Below are 22,215 nucleotides of genomic sequence, written 5' to 3' on the forward strand. Positions count from 1 at the left end.
ACTTCCAAAATTCTGCCTGCGATGAATGTAACACTACAAAGGAATAAGGATTGGAGCTCACATAATCTGTGCATACAGAAATCAACAGGTCATGGTAGAAGTTTGTGGATTGGGAGCTTTGAGGGAATCACCTAATATACAGAAAGCCTGTGTGTATGTGGAGGCAAATATCCTCTCAAAACTTGCTGTCGCAGCACAGCTCTGAGCCAATACACAAAAAGGCATGAGATGTAACCTTTCTCTGGTATTGTAATCCAGCCCTTTCCTAAGTCGTTGCTCCCCAGCCGCAGTGAATTGAAAGGAAATATTGAAGCAGGCTGTTCATTCTTCTGCGCTGTGGCTGTGGGGGCTTCCTCAAGACCCGCCAACACAAAGCAAAGCCCCTTTCTGCAGGGACCAAACATTCCCGGGGGGCCCTCACATATCCCTCCATTGTGATTTCCCTTCCAAAATAGTACAGCGCTTTACAAAAAGCCCAAAACACAATAGTATGACTCAGCAGTTTGGAACTACAGGCCAGCTCATGTGAAGGTGTCATTGCCATAACCCAGCGGCACTCTATGCGCTGAGGCTGGGCAAAGGGCTTCAGACACTCCACTTCCATTCCAGGTGTCCTAGGCAGACACGTCAGCTAGTGCTAGATACTGGAAAAGCAAGTGTTTCAGGAAAACATGCATGGAAATGCCATGGTTGCCCAACCTACCCATTTATTTTAGGAGCATCTCAGACTGGGTAGCAAGAATCACTCGCACAGTGGGCCTGCTTGACAACAAAGATGACTCAATCACAGCTCTAGGCCTCTCAGTTACTGTGCTATTTGTGAAAGTGCTGCTAACCACCAAGAGGTGGGACCTGACCCTCCTGACCAGCCACAAGCCCTGCTGGCACCATTATCCCCCCCATCCTCCTTCTCCTCCTCCAGCGATTCCCTTGAAACTGGCCTGCTGCCTACTTGAAACCCTGGTGAAAGCTTACATTGCCCTCAGGTTCATCAGTGCCTGATCAGCTTTCAGCCTTCCCACTTTATTGCTGCAAAGTCTTCACATCAATAAAAAGTGAGTTTTGTTTTCCCACCAGCTTTCCCTCACACCAAAAATTCAGGGCAGAATTTTGAAAGATGTGTGTGTGCCCCGGTGTGACTTCAGTACCCAGCATACACACAGACACTTGGAAATACAGCCACTGGGGGATGGTACCTCCCAATAGAGCAGCTCTTCAAAATGAAGCATGCTATTTGTCCAATTGAAAACTTGCTTTTCCCATGGAATTTTCTCAAACTGTTATGTTTATGTCTCCTTTTAAAGAGGAGACAACCCTGGTATTTTGCTTTTTTTTTTCCCTTATGTTCCAGACTGCTCTATTTTCAGCAAGAAACCCTCCCACTTTTTTTTTTTTATTTCTTTTTATTAACGAAAACAGATCATTTAAAAAATTGGAAGGAAATAATGAAAATCCGTCCAGAGAGTTTCACGTTCTGTTATGAGTTCTCTGTGTGCGTTGATCTGCTCTGCCTCTGTCCACCCTCAGCACCTGGCAGCGAGTCGCATTGAGCTCAAGGGAAGGTAAACTCCCTCCTGCTGAATGGCCAGTGCCAACTGCCAGCACACACTTAGAAGGATTTCCACTGAATAATCACTCATCTGTAGCACCTGAAGCATGCACTAGCCAAGTGGCCTCTCACTGTATGCTGTGTCATCATCAGACCAGGACACAGGCCAGGTCCTCACAGGTCCCCCCCAGTGTCCCTGCCTGCTGCAACTTGGTCCCAGTAGTGGGCAACCTGCCATATTTTCCTGGGGGGGGGGGGGCACAGTAATGAAACAAAGATCATAAGAAAGAAACAGTGAGCACCTCTCCAGATTTAAAGAGAGACATTACTGTAGTTTTGTAAGAGGATCTCATCTATCTCTTTAATAAATAAAGAATTTGGGTGACACAGGACCTTCTTGTCTCCAGTGGAGGACATTTTTTCCCCGGGGAACCTGAAGCTCAGTTATTAAAAATGAAAATCTATCTCAGCCTTTCAAGTCTGTTCTTGGAAACACCAGCTGTTAAAAAGGGGAGAAGAAAAAAGGAGCCAAACCAAAGGGCCCTTTCAGACAAAGTTTTTCTGTGATCTTGGGAGCAGGACAGCTGTACCCAGCTACTCAAAGGAGAACAGGTGAGCTATGATGCTTTATACATATCACACAGAAAATGCTGTTTCCTCTGAGTTGCTCTCTACCTCCAGTGCCAAGCTGCACATTCAGATTTCAGATCCAAAGGAAACCTCTTCCCAAATCTGATGCATCTCCCCAGACTGCTGTGGGAAAGGGATTTGCAGGAGCATTAGAAGTGCTGGGAGGGACTCGGGGACCATCAGTTTCAAAGAGTCCTTCAGGAAAAAATGTAAGACATCCCATTCTGCCAAACTGCCTTTAGATTTATTTTCCAAGTCTGGATATTTTTCAGAGAGTAGTTTGTTTGTTTGCTTGTTTCCTACCAAAACTGCTAAGTCAAACCAATCTGCTCCTACTGGAGTTTGGAGGTGATTTACCACTGGATTTGCTAGGTGAAGAATCAGGTTGTCAGTTTATTCTCTTAGTCCTAATAGGGATAAACAAACAGACATAAAGTCAACATTTACAATGAACACAGTGAAAATTAAAAAGCAAAGAAGCAAAAGGAGATTTATCTACCTCTGCAAATGAAAGTGGATTTTCTTTCTCTGCCTTCATAGCTATCATTAACTTCTGTGTTTTACACACAAAAGAATTTTGAATGCATGGAGGGTTTATTAACATCTTTTTCTGAAGACAACATCAGAAGGAGTATTCTATGGAGGATGAAACAGAATATAGATTTGCATATGAAAACAAGGGATCTGAAGTCACAAACAACTGTGTCTCCAGTTCCAGAGACTCTGCTGAAGGGTACCCAGAGCTGACTGAAGATTCAGCATCCTGTAAACTCCTCATGAAACTGACAAGAAAGCCTCTACTGTAGCAGCAGAGTGGAAGTTCTTTATAAGTTTCTGTTCTACTTTCTTCATATTTCTTTTCTTTTCTTTTTCTTTTTTTTTTTCTTTCCTTAAAAAGAAAAAAAAAATAGATAAAAACGTCAAGCAGTTGGCAGGTTCTAGCACTAGGTATTTCTTTTGAATTACTGGCTGAATTAGGCAACTCTGGTTTTATTCCCAATTTTATTTCATATTTTTGCTTCAGTTTAAATTTTATTGCATTCAGGACTTAAATGCTCCTCTGTGCTGAACACCCACAATGGTCCTATAATGTAATAGAAAACATAAACCCTCCATGCTAGGGGTCAAGTTTCTCTGCTTTATCTTTGCATTCAGGAGAGTCAAACTATTTTTCCACCCTTTTCCATCCAAATGCTTTTGAGGTCAAACCTCAAGAAGTAACACTGAGCATTTCCCCAAATAAATGGAATACAGCGTGCTGGTTGCAGCCAAAGGCCCATTAGCCCAGTGTGCGTACTCTGACAGCTCTGACAGAACACACGATGTTGAGGCGGTATCCCTCTTCCATAAGATGGAATGACAACACATCTGTGTTCTAGTTCTTCTGGGACCACACGCAGCGTACTTTGCTAGGACCTGGTTCTGCAAAGACTTCTCTAATCTGTATCTTCACTCAACGAGTAGCCCTGAGAATAATAAAATATCAAGGAATTCAAAATACCTGCACATGTCCCAGGATAGAGCTTAGTACTGTCACTCATTCAAAAACCAATGGGAAAGTAGACTGGGAAATTTTTATTTTTTTTTTAATTTATTTTTTTTAAGTGATTCAATGTTTCACTTTGATATTTTTAACTTATTTCAAAATCAGATTTTCCCACCTGAGTACATTACAGCAGGGTTCAAGCCACAGAATCAAACAACCTTATACAGGCAGAGTCCTGAAGGCAAATTGAAGAGTGTGGAGCCAGCCCTAGAGGTTACACATGAGGCAGCTGTGACATTTAGCAGTGCATCATTTTTCACGCAGCAATACAGAGGAAAGACCTAATTCTGCCAGGCAGCAAGTATATCTGGTGATTCCTGAGTATTCTCAGTGCCTGTTGCTAGCAATGCTCAACACAGTGCTCAGTACTGCAGCCAGACCATATCCCTCTGAAGTCAGTTTTCCTTAACCCTTGGCAAAGAGCGGCACAGGCATTTATAGAATGAAGCTGCAACTCTATAAACACTGTATGCTTATTTTATGTTAATATCTAGAACAGTCCCCTCATGCAGTCCCAGTAGCAGAGTCAGGCATCTGAGAGAGCTTATGCTGCAGGATTTGGTACAGAATGCAAGAGGGAAACATGTCAGAGGAAGGAGAAGCAAACACATAAGAATGTGGCAGGAAAAGGCAGAAGAAAGTGGATAGGAGTGCAGAACCACAGGGAAAAGACAGGTAGTAGAAGAAACCCAAGGACAAGAATTTATGTGACAAATGAATTTAACAAAGTCAAATCAACAAATGCTTCTGTTTGTTTGCTTGTTTGTTTGTTTCTTTCAATGGAAAGGAAGATAAATCTCCATGGGAACTTTCCTGTATGTCATTAGCATGCTGTAGAAATCCTGTTCCATACAAAGCCTCTGTAGACTTGGACAATTCCTTAGAGAAAGTGAAATTCTACAGCAAGTCTTTGTGAAGAGAGAGGAAAGAAAGAAAGAAAAGGCAGGGAGGAAAATCTCTGTATGATTCCAGCTTACAAGGGAATGTTCAGTGATGAACAGACCCAGGCACATCTCAGCCCCAGTTGTTGGTGTTTCCCTTGACCTGTTGCCTGTGAAGCATGGTTGACAATAGGCATAACTGACTGCAAAATACAGCTCCTTTCTTCGGTCCTTGCAATAAGAACCAGGCAGAAGCCTGAGAAAAGGTAAAGCATTTTCCCAAGATACTGCCAATATCTGGCTAGAAAAGTATTTCAGGTTTGCTCTGAGAGAAATTAAAAGGCCCCAGTGAGCCTTCTTCAAAGGCTCTGCAGAAGAAAACCCCAGCAGCAATATCTTCTCTGTATTATTTATAGTCAGAAAGTGATTCTGCTCTCTAATACACCTTTTCAAACATGCAACACTTGTGCCCATCAGCACTGTGCATGGAACCCAGTGAGCCCTTTGGTCACAGCGAAGGCCAACTTTCTCTACAAGGTTAGTTTGTGTGAGGAATGTGCAAGGATAGTCATAACCTGAAATTCAGGCTGGGCTTTTCTGCATCATACAGTGACTGTAAAATGTTTCTGTGATAGTAGAACACAGCTAGCAGGCCTGTCAGTATGTGTCAGGGCAGAATACAGTGTTTTCCAATCTTAAGTACACAAAGCCCCCTGAAAAAATCATCAGATTGACCCCATGTCCTTAAGATAACAAAATAATCAACCCCAAGTGTTTTTCCTGTTCATGCTTAGCTTTATGATCCATTAGGCTACTCTTAATTTCCCTACTGCAACCATGGGAGCTAGAAAAATAGAAATGAAAACTGAGATGATGATACAGGCTTTTGGTTTCCAAAGGTGGGGCTTTAGCAAAGACTGCCCCCACCAATGTCAAGTTGGCCCTGTGCGGATTTCAGGAGCCCACCCAGGCAGAGCAGCTTGCAAGACCCATGCCTAAAATTACAATGCAATCTGCAATTACAGAACAGTGCTGACAATAGCATTTTGTCACTAAAATAAGGAGAAAGAGTTCTGAAGACACATAGGGCATACGTAGTGAAGCGGGGAATAACTAAATCAAAGCAGCAATGCTGTTCAGTAGCCTTCCATGCACTACAACAGGCTAACTGAAGGGTTATAGGCTGGCATGATATCTCCCTCCACAGATGTTTGTAGAGCGCTACTCCACATGATTTTAGATGAATCTGTTGAATGAACTTACTGCCACATACATTAATGAGCACAAAAATCTGGCAGAGTATCTGACCCTGTGGCTCCGGTTCCAAGGTAAGACGCTCGTCTCCATGCTATTGTAGAAATTGTCTTTGCAGAATGCAGCCAGCTCGGTGGTATAACTTGCCCTCAGTTCACAATTTTCCATTTCAGACTCACTGTCTCTGTCTTGGTTTCGGTCTATTTACTCGGAGCCATTTCTTAACAATGTCTAATTTCCTCAAGGAATCCCTCTGAGTCCCCTCTCTTAGAAATGCTGCCATATCTTTTTTTTTAATCATTGAAAGGCACAAATATCCTTCCTGAGCTCTCTTACCATCCAGCCTGATTATATACATAGATTTCAGTCTCCATACATTTTCAACACAGTAGGAGTTCCCAAAATGCAGCCTCTGGGGATCATAAGTGTGGCCCCAACTGCAGCTTACCAAGATGAAAACAAAGCCGATCAGGTACTGTTTTTACTGTTAATGAGCCTAACCAGCAGGCAGTTATAACTCAGTCTGGAAGACATAAGCTGTTGGAATTGCAGTGCATTCATTTTTTATTTATAGCAATGCACATTCAAGTTACGAGGAGAAGTAGCCCTCCAGCATCTGGTACTTTGCCAGTGCCTGACCATCACAGTGACAAAATCTGAACATCTTGAAGATACAGAGTGCCTTTTGTTGCTTTTATCCATAGCATGCCCTTCCTTTCCCACTCCCAGTTCCCTGGACTGCCAAAAGTGGGCAGCTACGCTTTGTTAACTTAGGATTTAGACTTATGAAAATGAAAGAAATTAGCCATTTTCTTTCTCTCCTGATGGTGACGTACAAGTCAGACATGCACTGATCCTCTGGCAATGAAGAAAAAGCTCAGCTCTTCTGGCAAATGCAAGAGTAAAAATGAACTCATGAACAAGAACCATAAATAAGCAGGTTTCTTGGAGAGGGAGCATGTTATTAGCTTGCTGACCTATTAATGGCTATTTTAACTACCTTGCCCAAAATCACAGTGACTGAAGTGTTCAGCCAGAGAGGCTCATAGAACCCTTTCAGGAGGGTGTTATATGAGGAACACGGGGCAATTCACCTCACCTTGCTACCAGCTGGCTTCCAGTGTAACCCCTCCTCTGAGTTTAAGTTACAAACCTCAACAACTGTGTGGCAGACTTGACAGCAATTAACATTTCTCAGCCACCAGCTGGGTTTTAGAATCTCTGTATGTAGGTTTTACAGGCAACCTGACAGGGTGCTGCTTTGAGCTGAGGAGCTTGATGATGCACCTCTGAGCACGGGGAGGTTTTGCTATAGTGCTCAGGGGAAGCAACATCTGCAAACTGTGGCTACAATTGGCGGAGTAAGCAGAACAACAGCAGGCTGTTGTTTGGCACATTGAGTCTCTGCTTTCGTCTTTTCCTTAATCTTCTCAGTGAGAGGGCCTCACAGGAGGCACTGTTGAGAATTCATCCTTATTAGCTTAGGTGTCTAGTTCTGTGTACTGCGCACAAGCAGGAATAACCACCAAATGTACTGGAGTATTCCCTGAGCCTAAAACCCTCAACATTCAGTCTTTAAAAGCGAAGGAGAATTGTCTAAGCTGTACAGAGCCAAGAAACACAAGTTTTGTTTGAAAATAACTAGCTGTTGCTGGAGTCAAACTCTCATCAGTTTCAAACCTGGCCAACAGCTTTCTAGCCCGTCCGTGCCAACGGCTCTGCTCTCGGATGACTTGGGATTGCTTTTGTGGCAGCAGACTCAGGCTGAGAGCAGCTTCACAGGGCTCTAAACCCAACGGTGCTTGCACAGCGAGTCCCACTGAACGTTAACAGATGTAAGATTTTTTTCCCCTCCTCATTCCCACCTCAGATAGAGCACGAAAAAAAGCAGTTTTATGTGCGGAGCGCTCTCCTTTTTAACCAGTCCTGTCTTTGGACTGCATGCCACAACCCCACTGCAAGCACAGCTGGGCTGGCCGAGCCCCCTCGCAGCCTCGCGCCTCCTTCCCACGCTTTGAACCAAGAGATGAGAAACCGATGACAAGAAAGGTGGGACGGACGTGCCGTGTTTCCCCGCAGCGCACCCCGGCCGGGTTCTGCGGCACCGCTGGGACCCCGGCCGAACGCTGCGGAGCTCCCACAGCCGAGCGGCCCCTCAGCACCGACCCGGGACAGCCGGGCGCTGCGAGGTGCTCCAGCCCAGCGCCGGCTCTGACATCATCCCCGCCCGGTTATCCCCGTGCTCCAGGGGCTACTCAAAGTATTGTTTGCTCCACCAACGACGAGCGGCGCGTGAGCGGTGACACCGCGCACTTAAGAGCAGCCCAACCCTACGCTAAGTGCGGCTGAGGAGCCGAGGAGGAACATCAACACTTCCAGCATCTCCGGGCCCGGCCGCGCCCCCAGCGTCCCGCCCTGCTGCGTGCCCGTGCCCGTGTCCCCCGCCCCTCTCTCTCCCCGGGCCGCCCCCCTCGAGCCGCTGCCGCTCGTTCCCCCGCTGCCCATTGGCCGCCGGGCGGGGGCGGGCCGCGCTGGGCGGGGGCGGGGCGGCCGTCAGCTGTTCGCGGTGCACCCGGCGGCGGCGGCGGCAGTTTGGCGGTGGGGAGGCGCGGTGACGGTCCCCCGTCACGGGGCGTCCCCATCCCCGCGGGACGCCCGGCCCGGCCCGCTCGGCGGTGAGTGAGTGAGTGAGTGAGTGAGTGCCCGGGGAGCCGCTTCGCCGTCAGGTCCGCGGGCGGCAAAGTGCTGGGGACGGCGCCGCCGGGGCGAGGGTGCGCCCCGAGACGGCCGGGCGGAGCGAGGCACAGAGTGCGGCGGGGCCGGTAACGTGCGTGTGCGCCCGGGGACGGCGATCGCCCCGCTGCCCGTGCGTGGGAACCGCGCGGGACCCTCGGCCGCCCGGGCTCGCTTCCTTGTAGCAATGCGGCGTGAGCGGGGTCGGGGAGGAGCGCGAGACCGAGGGAGCTGGAGGCGGCTCGGAGCCCCTCGGGATGCGGGGTGCAGCGGGGAGCCCTGGACACCGGGGCCGCGATCGTCTCTCGGGAGGAGGGAGAGCCGTAGTGTCGCGGGGAGGGAGGAGTTAAGGCGCTGCCGGTGCCGGAGCGAGGGCGGCCGGCTTTGTTTTGGACGCTGGCACGCACGTGTGCTGAGCCCTCCCCCGGCTCCGCCGCGCCGTGTCAGCGCGGGCATGTGACCGCCGCACCGAGGAATCCCATTGACGCGCCGCTGGGGGAGCGCGGCCGGGCGCTGCGTCCGCTGCTGCTCGGGCGGCTCGCGGTTCGGCCGCCGGTCGCTGAGCGGTGCGCTCCGCTCTTGGGAAGGGCTGAAGTGAGCTCTAGGGTACGTTGTCCTCCAGCTGCTTTGGCGTCCTGTCTGCAGCGCTTCCTAAGTGCTCTGAAGGCTGCCTCGGCTGTGGGAGGACCAGTAAATCTTGCTCTTTGTAACCTCCTTTTGTGAAGCGTTTGGTGCCTTTGTTGCACTTTATTGTGATGATCGTGTGTGTCCCAGTGGGGCCCTGACGGATTAGACTTGGCAAACCTTGCTGTGAAGATAAAATACGCGATCACTTTGCCTCTCTGTCAAATGTGCACCCACGGCAGAGCTGGCAGATCTGTGCCTCTGTCTCAGGACCTGTGACTCCCTTTGGTGCGCTGCCCTTAAGCCACTGATGAGGTTGTTGTGAATGTTACACGAAGGCAGCATGGCTGTCATCCATCCCTGGTGCTGCTGTCCTTTCTGCAGGCTTCCTTTGATGCTGGTGGAGAGCCAAGTGAGCTGCTGGGGTGCAGGAACCCCAGTATATGCCCCTCAGCTGAGGCCCTGCACACACGGCTCGTGACCCGCTCAGGCCCTTTGTCTCTTCTCACACACTGGTGTGTGAGTGCAGCTCACCTGGGGGGAGATGGGAGACACAAGGGGAACACTGAACACATTCTTATAAAATTATTATTAATGTCTCCTTCAGGCTTGAAATTCCTCTTGCTAGTCTTCCGTTCTGTTAAATGCTTCGCAAACCAGAGCAAAGGAAGAGACGTGAAGAGTTGAATTTCACTGCCTTGTTTGGAACTGGGTGGAAATCCTGGAGATGGATCTCTTAGGAGACTGTCTTCCAATGGGGTTAGATGCACAGGTAACAGTAAAGGGACTTGTGGCTTTCTGGAAAATCTGCTTCTAATTACTCTATGTTTGCAAAGAGCTCTGAAACAGCTATTTAGGGTTTATTTGAGTTCTTTCCTCCGCCATCTTTGTCCCATTTTGTGCTGTAGCAGAGCTTGGGGGCATTTGCTATGGTGAACGCAAAAGTCCTGCTCTAAAGCTTGACACTTAACAAATGTGATTTTGTTTGTTTGTTTTGTTTTCCTCCTTTTCTTTAGTAGTAGGACAAACTGATACACTGACATTGCATGTAGCCTTAAGGGTGAGAGGGGTAATGAAGTGGCTGTGTTGCCAAGTTTGGGACATGTCTTGACTTGAGCCAGGGGAAGAAATGGGAAGTTGAAGGGAAGGTTGATTTACATTGGGAAAAGCTGTCGAGAACTTCACAGGAACAGCTTTGCCAACTCTTGTGAGCTTTGCAGCCACTGGGGTTTCTTAAAAACCTGGCCTTGCAGCCTTGTGATTATGAGCTCTATTTCAGCAGATGATGGGGGAAAAAGTGAGTGGGGCAAGCCATACAGTTCAAGTAGAGCAGGCCAAAGCAGAGCAACTCCAAAGAAGCTGACTGGAACAGGGCAGTTTGAGGGCATGGGGCTGTTTTTACAACCAAGTGTCTTCAGTTTGTGTTGAGGTTGGGGGTTGACCTGAGAGGAGTCTCAGACACGTGAAATTTGGCTCTCTGGCCAGGCACACAGACTTTCCGCAAAGCCCGTCTTTACCGCTGAGTCTCTCACCTCTCATGCCCACCCAGATGGACTGCACTGGGAGGGAGGGGGCAGCAGACGTGGAAGCAAGAGTTGTGTTTTACTGTTGGAGCAGAAGGCATTGTCTCCTGGATGTGATTCTCGTGTCTTAGCTGTTTCCTCAAATGTCTCTTTATTGCAGGAGCAATGGATCGCCCCAGCTACCTGGAAGAGGACTATTCTAGCCTGGATGGGCTGGACGATGACGTGTTTCACTCTGATGACTTTGGACTTGCAGGTCAGCCTGGTGAGATGACTGCAACTGGCATTTTCACACAGAACCAGTCCTACAGCTGCCTTCTGGGGAGGTTTCAACTATTTCCCCTCACACACTGCTGTGGTCCCGGTGTCAGGCATCCTGAGCAGCAGGACAAGGCAACTCAAACACTCAGCCCATCCTCCTCCAGTCAGGATGTTATGTTGCCTTGTGGAGTCACTGAAGAGCCCCGGAGACTCTTCTATGGTAAGAGCACTCCAACATCACCAGCTTCTCAGCAAGGAAACTGTCCCTCCAGCACTCCCCCAGTCAGGCAGTTTCTTTCGTTAGAGCTTTAACTTAAAAGACTTAAATTATTTTTGCTTTTTTCCTATTCCCTAAAGAGCGGCAACTTGTATTTTCTTACCCTTGCTTATTGCAGGAATTCAGCACTTGCTGGTTGCTTTTGCTGTACTTGATACGTCTACTTTTTTTTCTTTTTCACTTTATTCTGTCACTTTATTTTGCTGCCAGGCATTAAAATGTTCACCATCCGCCATAGCCTACCATTTACCTGCTTTTTTTTTTTTTTAAAAAAAAAAAACCTCTTGTGCTACTCATCCACATAAGAAAACCTCCTGAAAGTTTGCAATGAAGAGAAGAAAATGCAAAAAATTCCCACCTAATGGGACAGACTTTAGGCTCTTTACTGGAATTAAGCATGTTGAATAAGTAGCACTTTACTGGTAACTGATGGGACATCATTCAGTATTGTGTACTCAGTCCAACCTTAATTCAAGTCAGTCCCACTGAACACCCAAGAAAACAACTGAGAAAAGTCTGAAGGCATAGCACATACAGAAAACCTTAAAGGGGGACAACTTAAGGCAATGATGTTGGAAGAGATGTAAAACTGTCATTAAAGAAAAACGAACACCTCTGCACTCGTCTGAACCATAAACAAGCAGAAAGAACCAAGTTGAAGATCCAGTCATTTGATTAGGGGAAGCAACACAATGTTATGCTTAATTGTTATAAATCTAATTTAAGCTGAGCAAATTAAATCTGTACTGCATGCATATGGTGTATGTGGTCATTGCTTGGGCTTTAGAAACTGGACTTTAAAATGAGTCAAAAAATCAGGATTATGTGCAACTCTTTCTGTATGCCTGAAGTGTAATACTGAATAAAAGAACTACTCTTTGTGCTAGGAGAATGACTCTGCTGGTCTTTGTTTTGTAGGGAATGCTGGTTACCGCTTACATGTCCCTCCAGTTGGCTTTGCTTTGGATCCAAATCTCCAAGAAGAGCCTCAGGAAGGTCAGCGGGAGGCACGTACTGAGGTGCAGATTGCACGGAAATTGCAGTGCATTGCAGACCAGTTCCACCGGCTCCACATACAGCGGGTAGGGTGTTTCCAGAGGGGATGGTGGGGTCTTTCTTATCCAAGAGTGGTGCTCCAGAAGATTGGCTCCAGGCTTCAGCTAAGCAGGCTGTTGCCTAAGGCAGCCACGAGCTGCCAGTAGTGACAAAACAGCATGGTATACCTATGTATTTTGCTCATGCTAGATTGATGGATCACTGTAAAAGACTGGCAGGTAGGGGGAAGAGCATGTATAGAACTGCACTTATTGTCTGGGAGGGTAGCTGCTGTTGTCTGCTATTCTGGCTCTCCTGGTTCATCAGCAACAGGGTCACTGATGCTTTCCCTAGCATTTTACTTTTCTTCTCCGCTCTCCTTACCTCCATCATCACGTCTTCTGTGGTACAGCTGGTTGTCTGTGACTTGTGTCAGTTCCTCATTTTGGAGATGACAACAAGCCTAGAGTCTGTTTTGGCACTCCTTGTTGTCTAGGGATAGATGTCTCAAGTAATAGAGTGCACTATGATCATGCTGGACTTGCTAGCAGCTCCTCTGTGGGACAGTCCTAGCTGGTGTCTCAGATTTGTGACCAACTTCCTCACAACATAATAGAGCTGTAAAATGCCATCAGGTCTGAAAAACAGAATCTTGTTTTACTTTTCTTTAAAAAAAAAGAAAAGAAAAAAGAAAAAAAAGTACTTTGCTGTTTTTTAAAGAAACAAAAGCCATGTCCCTTAAAAATGTAGATCCTTTCTCCATTCTCCCTTCCTTCCCCTACTGAATGGTAAACAAGTAGACATCCCAGCCATGCAGAGATCGGTGGCCAGAGTTCGGCAGCACTTTACTACTTGTATGCAAGTCCAGCAGGGTGTTGCAGTTTGTATCCAACTGTGCATATGAAGAAGTTGACACTCTTGCTGACTTCAGAGAGTGACTTCAAAAGCTTATCTCATTCCAAATGTGTTGGTGTTGTTAACTTGAAGTCTGTTTCAATTCTTTTCAAAGGTAAGTGAGGAGCTCTGCCCTGATCAGAGGATGTGGCTTGTAGGAGGGCAAAGTTTTAGTTGTCTCTGTGATAAGAAAGAGGGAAACAGGACTCTTCTTAAGGGGATGTTAAAGCTGTAACAGGAAGATAGAAAGGTGAATTGGGCTATGAATGTCATTTTGCAAATCACAGAAAACGATGAACAACCTCAAGCTTTTTAGCATGTGTTGCTGGTTGAACGGGGTTTTCCCCAGCGACACCTTTTCATCGCAATAGCTATCTACAGCCAGATTGTCTCAGTAAAAGGAAGGCGAATGTCTCCAGAGTGGAGGAGCCCTGGAGTAAAGTGGTGGAACTGGTTGTAACTTGACCCCTTGCATCTCGGGGACTAAACTCATATCTATGCCTTGGAAACGCATCCAAGAATGCCCACCCAAAGCAGCGCTCTGAAGCTGCCCCTGCTCTGGCTTTTGCTGCCTTTGGCCGCGGGGAGCTGCCAGCCTCCTGCGCTGTACGCAGGGCTGCGGCTCGGGCTGCCCGGCCAGCCCCAGTGCGTGCCGGCCAAGCATGTGGGAGAGTTAGTAAACAAAGGCGTCCGCCTGCACTACCCAATCCTGCAGCCAGCGGAGGAGGAGCTCTGCCGTCTTTGTTTGGACTGGAAGAGCAACAAGTTGTAAAGGGGGGGAGCTGTTCAGCCATTTACGTTTGAAAACAAAACCGAAGAAATCCAGAAACGTAACCGAGGATGGAATAGTTCAGCCAGTGGTTCTCCACAGCCCGACCCTGGGACAGGCTTTGGCATTCGTATCTGCTGGGGGATTCTTTCTCGTTTGTCAGGGGAACTTCTTGCTGAGCCACATCGTAGTGTCTGAGGCACTGTTCCCCATGGAGTGTTTTGTTGACATGTCCAGTCCCCTCCAAGCCCTGCATGGAGGATTTCCTATGGCTTTTGGCATGGCTTCATGCAGCCCCTATGTCCTGTGTGCAGTGACTTTTTGCAGCCTGCCACTGAGGAACTGAACAGTCTGAATCTGGAGAGGCATGGACTGGCTTGACAATGTGTTGTGGGGCAGTCTGGGACATGGAAAACCAGGCTGTCATCTGGCTTGCTGCAAAACTGAACACAGATTTGGATGCCCCATTCCAACCTGTCTCAAAGTGCCAGTCATAATCAGCTTCCCAAAGTGATGTCTAGAATCAGATTTAGAAAACCACAGAGTTAGTCACACCACTGTGGTCTTGTGAAGTCCTGAGAAAGAGCATGTCTGGTTTTCAGCAAGCTGTGCCTCTTCTTGGGGACTATAAAACATCTTATCTGGGAACTTGTGAAAAGAAAAAAACATGCTCTCATTCAGCAGGAGTTAGGAGAGACTTTCAGTGTTGGAGTAATTCATGTGGCCAGCTCAAGAGTTGCCCTCACTTGGCTCTTGAGTTCTGTGAGACACTCCAGCAGTTCAGGTATAGCGCTCATGTTACTCCTGCAGCAGCAGAGCTGTGTTGACACAAAGGCTGTTGGTCGTTCCCTGGCTGTGAGAGGGAACTAAACAGGCAATTGCTGCTGAGGTTGACGTCACTGAGTTGTCATTGGACTCAGCTGCACGCACAATCTAACCCCATCCCACACTGGGAACCCGAGAGAGTCACTGTTATCTCTTCCCTGTGCTCTCTGGCTATGTGGTGTTTGTTTTGTGGTTCTTGGCTATGCAAAAGATTTTTGGGTATGCGCCTCATAAGAAGAAGAAAGTTGGCCACACCTATGCTTGTTTTTGGCATGTACACCATTTCAGGGTTTTATTTCCTAATAATGTATTAAACAGAATACAGTGGTTTAAAACCTGACTTTTTAATCCTTAGAACAGTGTTACAGCAGTAATACAACATTCCCTAACACTCTGTGGCTTTAATCTTTTTAAGGTGCTGAATTTATCATAGGAAAGACTTGAGCAAAGCTCAGTGTTTGTGAGTATCAGAGCCTGCCTAGAGATTAATCCACTTTCAGAAGGGCTCTTCAGAATGACATGCAAAACTATCTATTTTCTAAAGCTCTTTAGAGGCAGCCCTTACCTGTCTGAGACTGTGTAGCCTCTGGCAATGCTTCCTCCATTCCACATTTCTTGCTCTGCCTCTTTGAAAACAATGCACAGCTGAGTCATGTTTTCTCTGGGAGAACCCAGCACCAGTTGCATTCCTCTTCATTTGGAGCAAGCATGCGTTTGCCATGGTATCTGTCTGCCTTCTGTCTGAGTTGCTGACTGTGGCCCAGCCTGTGACATAGATTGAAGGGTGTACTTGGTGGTTGTAAGGAACAGAGCTGGGCTTAGGGTCCCTGTTGGTCAGTCAGTCAGAAGGGATGTGTTGCCTTTGTCTCCTTGTCCAGGCCGTGGCAACAAGTACTCAGGCTGTTCCACAGGTCCTGAGTGCACTTGACCTCTTTTGCCTTGAGGAGAGGTTTCAGTTTTGCCTGACAGTGAATTTCATGATCTGCTGCAGCGCTGGATGGAATGTGACTAAACTACAGGCTGCAGCAGCAGTGCAGAGCTGCCCTATAGGAGAATGTGGATTATGTAAGACTGAGATGGATGATGCTGTATATCAGTGTCGCACCCCTGTGCTTTGACATGGATCTATTCAGACACTGAAAACTACAGGTTGTAACAGATAACTATCACAGCAGGCCGCAGCTTTGAGGGCACCTTTTTTTTTCATGTCTTCTTCGTAGTGATCACTTCATGGGGAAAACGAAGTTGTGCCTTTAAGAGTCAAGGAGTAGTAGCCTTGAACAGTTCTGGGCTCCAGTCCAAGCAGAGCCACTGACTTGCTGTATGACCTCAGACAAGTCTCTTGACCTCCTTGTGCTTCAGTCAACCCATCTGGAAAGCTGGGTTTTAAAAAAAGCTGACCCTCAATGAGAACCAGATGCCGAATCAGAGCTGAGCTTTCTTGAGTAAATAAGTGCATTACAAACAACAACAAAGCCCCTTTCCAGCACATCAGGAATCCTGCAGTTGATTAAGATATGCTGACCATGCACAAAGAACCTCTCATGAATTTAGCTATAGAAAATGTTATTTCTGACAGTTCCCAACTTGATTCAGCAGATAACTCTTGCTGTCACTGTGCAATGGAGCCCAGCAATATGTGGAGTCTGGATGCCTGTATCCCTCAGTTGTGGACAAGCTACCAGACTTGTACCATTTGTCTCAATTTAATGATACTGAAAATGTAGGGGAGGAAATGTTGTTTTCCTTCGAAAGTGAAACTTGTTACATGTTTGCATATTTTTCCCCCTCTATGTCTCATGAGAATTATTGAGGCCTCCTCTGAGATACCTTTGCTTATGCAATAGGGAGCCTGGGTGTCTTGTCAGAAGCTTCTTAGTTCAGCATAGTGGGTACACAGCACCACCTGCGCAATTGTTATCCAGAACTCCAGTGGGCTTTCTCCTTTGCATTCTGGGAATCTTAAACTTAATTTTTTTACTGTATATATATATATATATACAGAACTTTTATATATATATAACTTTATATATATAAATTCCCAGACTGGCCCGCAACTGAGCCTATAGCACCAGCAGCTCCTTTCCTTGTACCTGCAGTCTCTCCGAGACTTGGGGTAAGTGCTTTCATTTGTTTCCTGAATAGGTTTGTACATCTCAAGATCTCTGCTTCTGGCTACTGTGGGCTGGTCTCTGTTGCTGCTGTACACAGCAGTGATCTCCAGTTCAGCTTTGCTGACTGTGGGATTCAAGCTGGTGCAGGGCTTGAGCGTCTGGCCAAGTGTGCAGGAGCACGGCATGGGAGAGTACCAGGCTGAGAATTCTCTAAGTGGGTGAGCCCAGTGTAGAGAACAGGGGAGAGGCAGGATATGAAATGGGTAAAATTGAGAGGCAGAGCTATACGACTGGAATCCTAAGCCTGAGGAAAGGAGTCTGCTGGGAGAGGAGCTCACACAATTGGTGGAGTCAGGATCTTGAAATGGGAAAGTGGAGGCAGTTTTTATTATTATTATTATTATTTTTGCTTAATTTTGTTAGATTTCTTCAATCTCATTAGCCAAATTGAAAAAAAAAGAGATGAGCTTGGAAGTACTTGTCCCCTTATACATACAAATGACATGGCAACCTGTTGCCCCATGCCTAATGCCTGTTCTGGTGCTTCCTAAATCTTGCTCCCTGTGAAGCTGATAATTTGACATTAGGTTACAGAAACTTGCTTGGCCCTTTTAGTTCTGTGCTAAAATAAAATACTTTGTTGCACAAAGGATGGAAATGAAGAGCAAGAACACAACGATGCCGCTGTATAGATCCATGTTTCTACTATATTTTGAATTTTGCTTATAGTTTTGATTTATTTTCTTCTAAAAATAAAATAGCAGAACTGTGAAGGGTTCAAAGGTAAAGAAGGATATTGAAATCTCTTTGTAAGAAAGGAAAATGGGCTAGGACAGATAAGCCTAAGAAATATACAAGGCAAGGCAGCAACATTAATCTGAAATCAGAAGTGACATGAAGTTGTGGATAAACTCACTTCTCCCAGTACAAGAACAAGGCAAACTCAAGTCAAGCTAGTAGGAGACAGCTTGAAGTAAATAAGGTAGTTTTTTCTGTGCAATACATAGCTCTGGGACTCTTTGTCAAGAAAGACTGCATCCCTGTGCTTTACCTGGGCTCAGGGGTAACTGGAACAAGTTTATGGCTATTGCAGGGGTCACAAGGTAAACAGAAACCAGATCTGACTCAGGAAGTTGTAAGCTCAAAACAGTTAGATGCTGAAAGAGTATTAGGGGGAGCTATTGCATGTACTTGCCCTCTGCTTTTCCTCAGACAGCCACACAAGGCTGCTCTTGAAGACTAGGCTGTATGAACTCAATGCAGCAGTTGCATGCAACTGTTACACATGAGTTTAATAAAGAAACAAAACTTTGGTGTCAGCATAATCTGTTTTTTTTTTCCCTCTGCACTTTCATCTGACAAAAGACTAAAGTGTATTACATTTGTTTCTGTTTTTTTTTTTTTTTTTTTTTTCTGCTAGAAAAAGTGGATAATGTTAAAAAAAAAAGTGAAACTTCTTGCCTGATTCTGGTAGAGGAACTGGGCAGAGGACAGGGGAGTCTGGTGACGGGAGAGAAGTGAGGTCTGTGTAACAGGCTGCTGGGAATCCCTCCTCCTGGGGTACTTCCAGGCAGTAGAGCTACAGTCTCAAAATAACACAGTTGCACCCTCTTAAAAATATGAAATATTTTCTGGGACAGTACAAGTGAAATATGGTGAGGTATTCTACAGTATTTCTAGCATCACCTGATGTATTTCTATGTGGGTTTTTTGCAGGCTGTGCTGCATTTCTTCAGCAATGCAACAGCTGAGAAATCATTTTTCAATTTAGAGATAGTTACATTTAATATTACGCTTATTTGTTAGCCTGGGAGAGTAGGAAACACAGGTTAAAACTTGTCTGAGATCATGCAGTGATCACAGATGAGAACCCAGCAATTCAGCCTACAGTCCTCTGCTTAGGTTGGTCGATCTTATGAAGATACTGTTGTCTCTTGGGAGGATGATGAGATACTTGGAGTGATTATTTCTGGTAGGAGTGTGCACGTTTGCATTTTACCCAATTAAATTTTATGGTAGAAAGATGGGGAAGTGAGGGTCCAACTGCAGAGTTCTCCTTTGTTTTGAGCCAGTGAAGGGGAATGTCCCACTAGCCTTTTATAGTCTGTTTTGTTTTGCTGTTTGCTTGGTGTTTTGTTTTTTTTCTTGGTAGCTGCCATTGCCAGTGGCAAAATAGTCTTTCTGAGGACCGCGCCACAGCCAAAAGAATAGCAGTCTAAAAATAAAGCAGTGAAGCAACTTCTTTTACCCCAAATTAGTCTTTCTGATGTAACCTGTTACCCGAGGCTGGCAATGGAGAGCTGCAGCCACCTCCCATAGTCCCCGGAGCAGCAGCGAGCCCCTGAAGGCTGCACTGACCCCAGCGAGGAGGAGGCGAGGGGTGCAGTGCGTGAGAATGGCTCTGCCGGGCAGTATTTGTGCTGTGGCTGCCGTGTTTATATCGCTCTCTAAATTTAGCCTGTGAGTCATCCGAGCTGCTGACGAGAGGCGGCTGTGCCCGCAGGCTGCGGCGCTGCACCTGCCTGCCCCCTGCTCCCCCTGGCGCGGGGCAGCACGGCCGTTGTGCTCATCCCCCTGCACCGTTGTCCCACGGAACTTCCAGAGCTTTGCTCTGCTGGAAGCCTGAGGTGTGCTGTAATCACTAGGGGGTGTTTCCCGTGCGCTGCACTGTGCCTCAGAGCCAGTTTAAGTGCAAAGAAAACAGATCTGCCTGTTGCCTGGATGTGAGGTGCCCTGCTCCTGTGCTCAGCCTGCACAGCAGCAGACGGGTGGGTGGCCTGCAGGTCTGAGCTGCACCCTGGATCCCAGAATGGAGGGGAGCGAGCCCTGCCCAGGCACAGCTCTGAGGGCAAGGCAGCACCAGGTGCAGCCTGTGGAAATACAGGACCCTTATTTACCTTCTCCTTCCCGCCTCTGTGGTGGAAAATAACTCTCCGTGCCCCAGGCTGGTGCTATGGGCCTGGGAACGCGCTGGCCGGTGGCTGCCCTTCCCAGCACGCAGTCAGCTGGCTGTTGCCATGGCGCCTGTCTGCTTCCACTTCCTGCAGGCTCGGCCCAAGAGGAAGGCACGGACCAGCAGCTGCCTGCTTGTTTGTGAGCTACAAGGCAGCCCAGAAAGGGCTCACCTGCACCCGAAGCAGGTCTGGGCCTGAGGCCCGCTGCCCACAGCGGTGCTCCTCCTGTCCATCCTCTGCCTCACACCGTGTCCCTCCCTGCCAGTTTTTTTCTGCTCCTGTGCAAGGAGGAGAACCCTTTCTCTGCAGGAGCACTCACACACACTGCTTATCTCGCTTTGCAAGACAAAGCCCCTGCTGGGGCTCTGGCCGAGGAGCATTGCTCAGGAGAATGTCTCCCTCAGCTTCAAATATTGCCCTGTTCAGCAGAACCAGAGGCTGTTCGAGTCAGGACATTCCCTGTCCTCTCTCTGTGCTGCCATGCTCTTCCTCCTGTTGTTCTCTGTTACTGTCTCCTTTTTCTTTCTTTCTTCTTCTTTAAGTACATGCATTATTCTTTGGTCATTAGCAATCACAGCTGGAAAGACCTGAATTTGATTTCCATTTCTCTCTCCATCCGTGGGGGACATCTTCTGTAACCTCTGTTGCTGTGGGGACTGTGACTTTCTAGTCTTTGTGCACTGAAGCACATTTTGTGGTAGCACAATGTGCCTCCAGCCACCTGGCAGCCACAACAGCCCTCAGCGATGAGTCAGCAGCTGTTCCCGGTGTGCAAGTATTTTTGTTTTCAGTGAATAAATAAAATCCCTACTACTTACTGCTGGTACTTGTATTAGTCATTGAAGAAAGAATGATGTTTTTATGTGCACATATGCCAGTATTCTTTTGCTACTATATTGCTATTTATGTTTGTATTTTAATCCTTCCAGTTGAGAGAGGATCAAAATTTGACCCTTAACCATCTCTAAACTGTGAAGTCAAGTCAAAAGTCACCCATAAGCTGAAGAGGGCAGACAGGTGCACAGTTCTCTATATGTGATAGGGATGTGCCATACCCATATACAGCATGTGCATGTATGATGAACATATTCTTCGTGTACAATAATGGCTCCTCTGTCAGATGGTAAAAAATAATAGGATTAATCTTTTAAACGTTCATGCCCATGGACTTGAGGAGCTGGCTGAGAGACAAAGTTTTCTTTAAGTTGTATTACCTGTACTGATTTTCCTTTGAGCACCATGTTCAAGGGCTTGGAAGGAGTAAAAACCTTTTGATATCTGGGGTGCAGTTTGATGGGTGCATACTGATATATACTGATAGCATGAAACAAATTAGGAGAATTAACTATGAGGAGAGAATAAATGTAAGGTCAGTTCTGCCTCCCTTTAATTTGCTTCCAGGAAAGTTGTTGTCACTTTGTTGTTTACCAGTTTTCTGGCTTTTGTCAGCACAGCTCATGCTGTAGGCTTTGCTGGTGCGCTGTTGGTGCTGCACAGAACACTTTTCCTGTAAAATGCCCTTTCCTTGTGACTCATTGAAGCATTCATGCTAACATCTCAGACAGACAGTCTCTTAAGGATATCCCCTTTAAAAAGCAGCTGCAATAGGAAATGGTTTTATGTGTTTCCAGCTTTTTGTTGACTTAGTGTTTTCACAACTGTAGTCTTGCTTAGCGTAGAGGGCAAAAAGAGCTGCTTTTGGTCTCAGGGAAGAAGGTTCAAAATGCTTGTTTCTGGTATATGGAAGTAGCAAAGTGTTCATCCCTGATACTGTGTTGCAGTAGTGAGACTGAGTGCTGAAATGCTGTAGTGAGGATCAAATCAGCGTAGCAAGGTTTAGGAAAAATACTGTCCCAGGCTGCAGTAGTCCTGAGTCTTAGAAGACTGCAAGAATTTACTTATTTACTTGAAACATACCACATCTGAAAAAAATTAGATGCAGAATTCATAGAGTCATTCTCCTGGTTTTTCTGTCCTCCCTGGCAGCTGAATTATACCACAAACACCAAGAGCAAATCCATAAACTTCCACCCCCCCCCCAAAAAAAAAAAAAAATCTCCACCAAAAGGAAAACCACCAGTTCTAAAATATTTGAGTATTTTGGTCTTGGCAAAGACATTCCTAGAGAAAAGCTCTTGAAACTTGGAAACTTGTGAGAAGTACTTTTTTTAGGCTCAGAAGTTCTTTCCATAAATTGGTTTATCTATCTCTGTTGCAAATTATATCTACCATTTCCATTCTGTGGCTCTTATCCCATGCTGAATTGGTGCCACAGAAAGCAGATCAGCCCTGAAGTGAAACCATAATTATGAAAGCCCTGTTAGCTAGGCTTGCCCCAGATGGAAG

General features: G+C 46.6%; 1 protein-coding gene across 8 annotated transcripts in view; it reads left to right on the forward strand.

Annotated features, from left to right (window-relative positions):
• Nucleotides 1–8,449: 8,449 nt before the first annotated feature.
• Nucleotides 8,450–22,215, forward strand: part of BMF (Bcl2 modifying factor) — a 33,710-nt gene continuing 19,944 nt past the window's right edge. For 2 of the 8 annotated variants that reach the window (XM_085550360.1, XM_015864879.3), the window contains exons 1-4: nucleotides 8,450–8,535; nucleotides 9,825–9,989; nucleotides 10,901–11,221; nucleotides 12,197–12,360. In XM_085550360.1, the coding sequence (XP_085406486.1) occupies nucleotides 10,906–11,221; nucleotides 12,197–12,360 (480 nt within the window). In that variant the 5' untranslated portion in view covers nucleotides 8,450–8,535; nucleotides 9,825–9,989; nucleotides 10,901–10,905. Of the gene's footprint in view, nucleotides 8,536–9,824; nucleotides 9,990–10,900; nucleotides 11,222–12,196; nucleotides 12,361–22,215 lie in introns of those variants that run through there. The other 6 variants (XM_085550363.1, XM_085550365.1, XM_085550361.1 and 3 more) reach the window with 3 other exon arrangements.

Source organism: Coturnix japonica, chromosome 5, assembly GCF_054131305.1.
Source record: "Coturnix japonica strain WE chromosome 5, WE-NBRP24, whole genome shotgun sequence".
Lineage (NCBI taxonomy): Eukaryota > Metazoa > Chordata > Aves > Galliformes > Phasianidae > Coturnix > Coturnix japonica.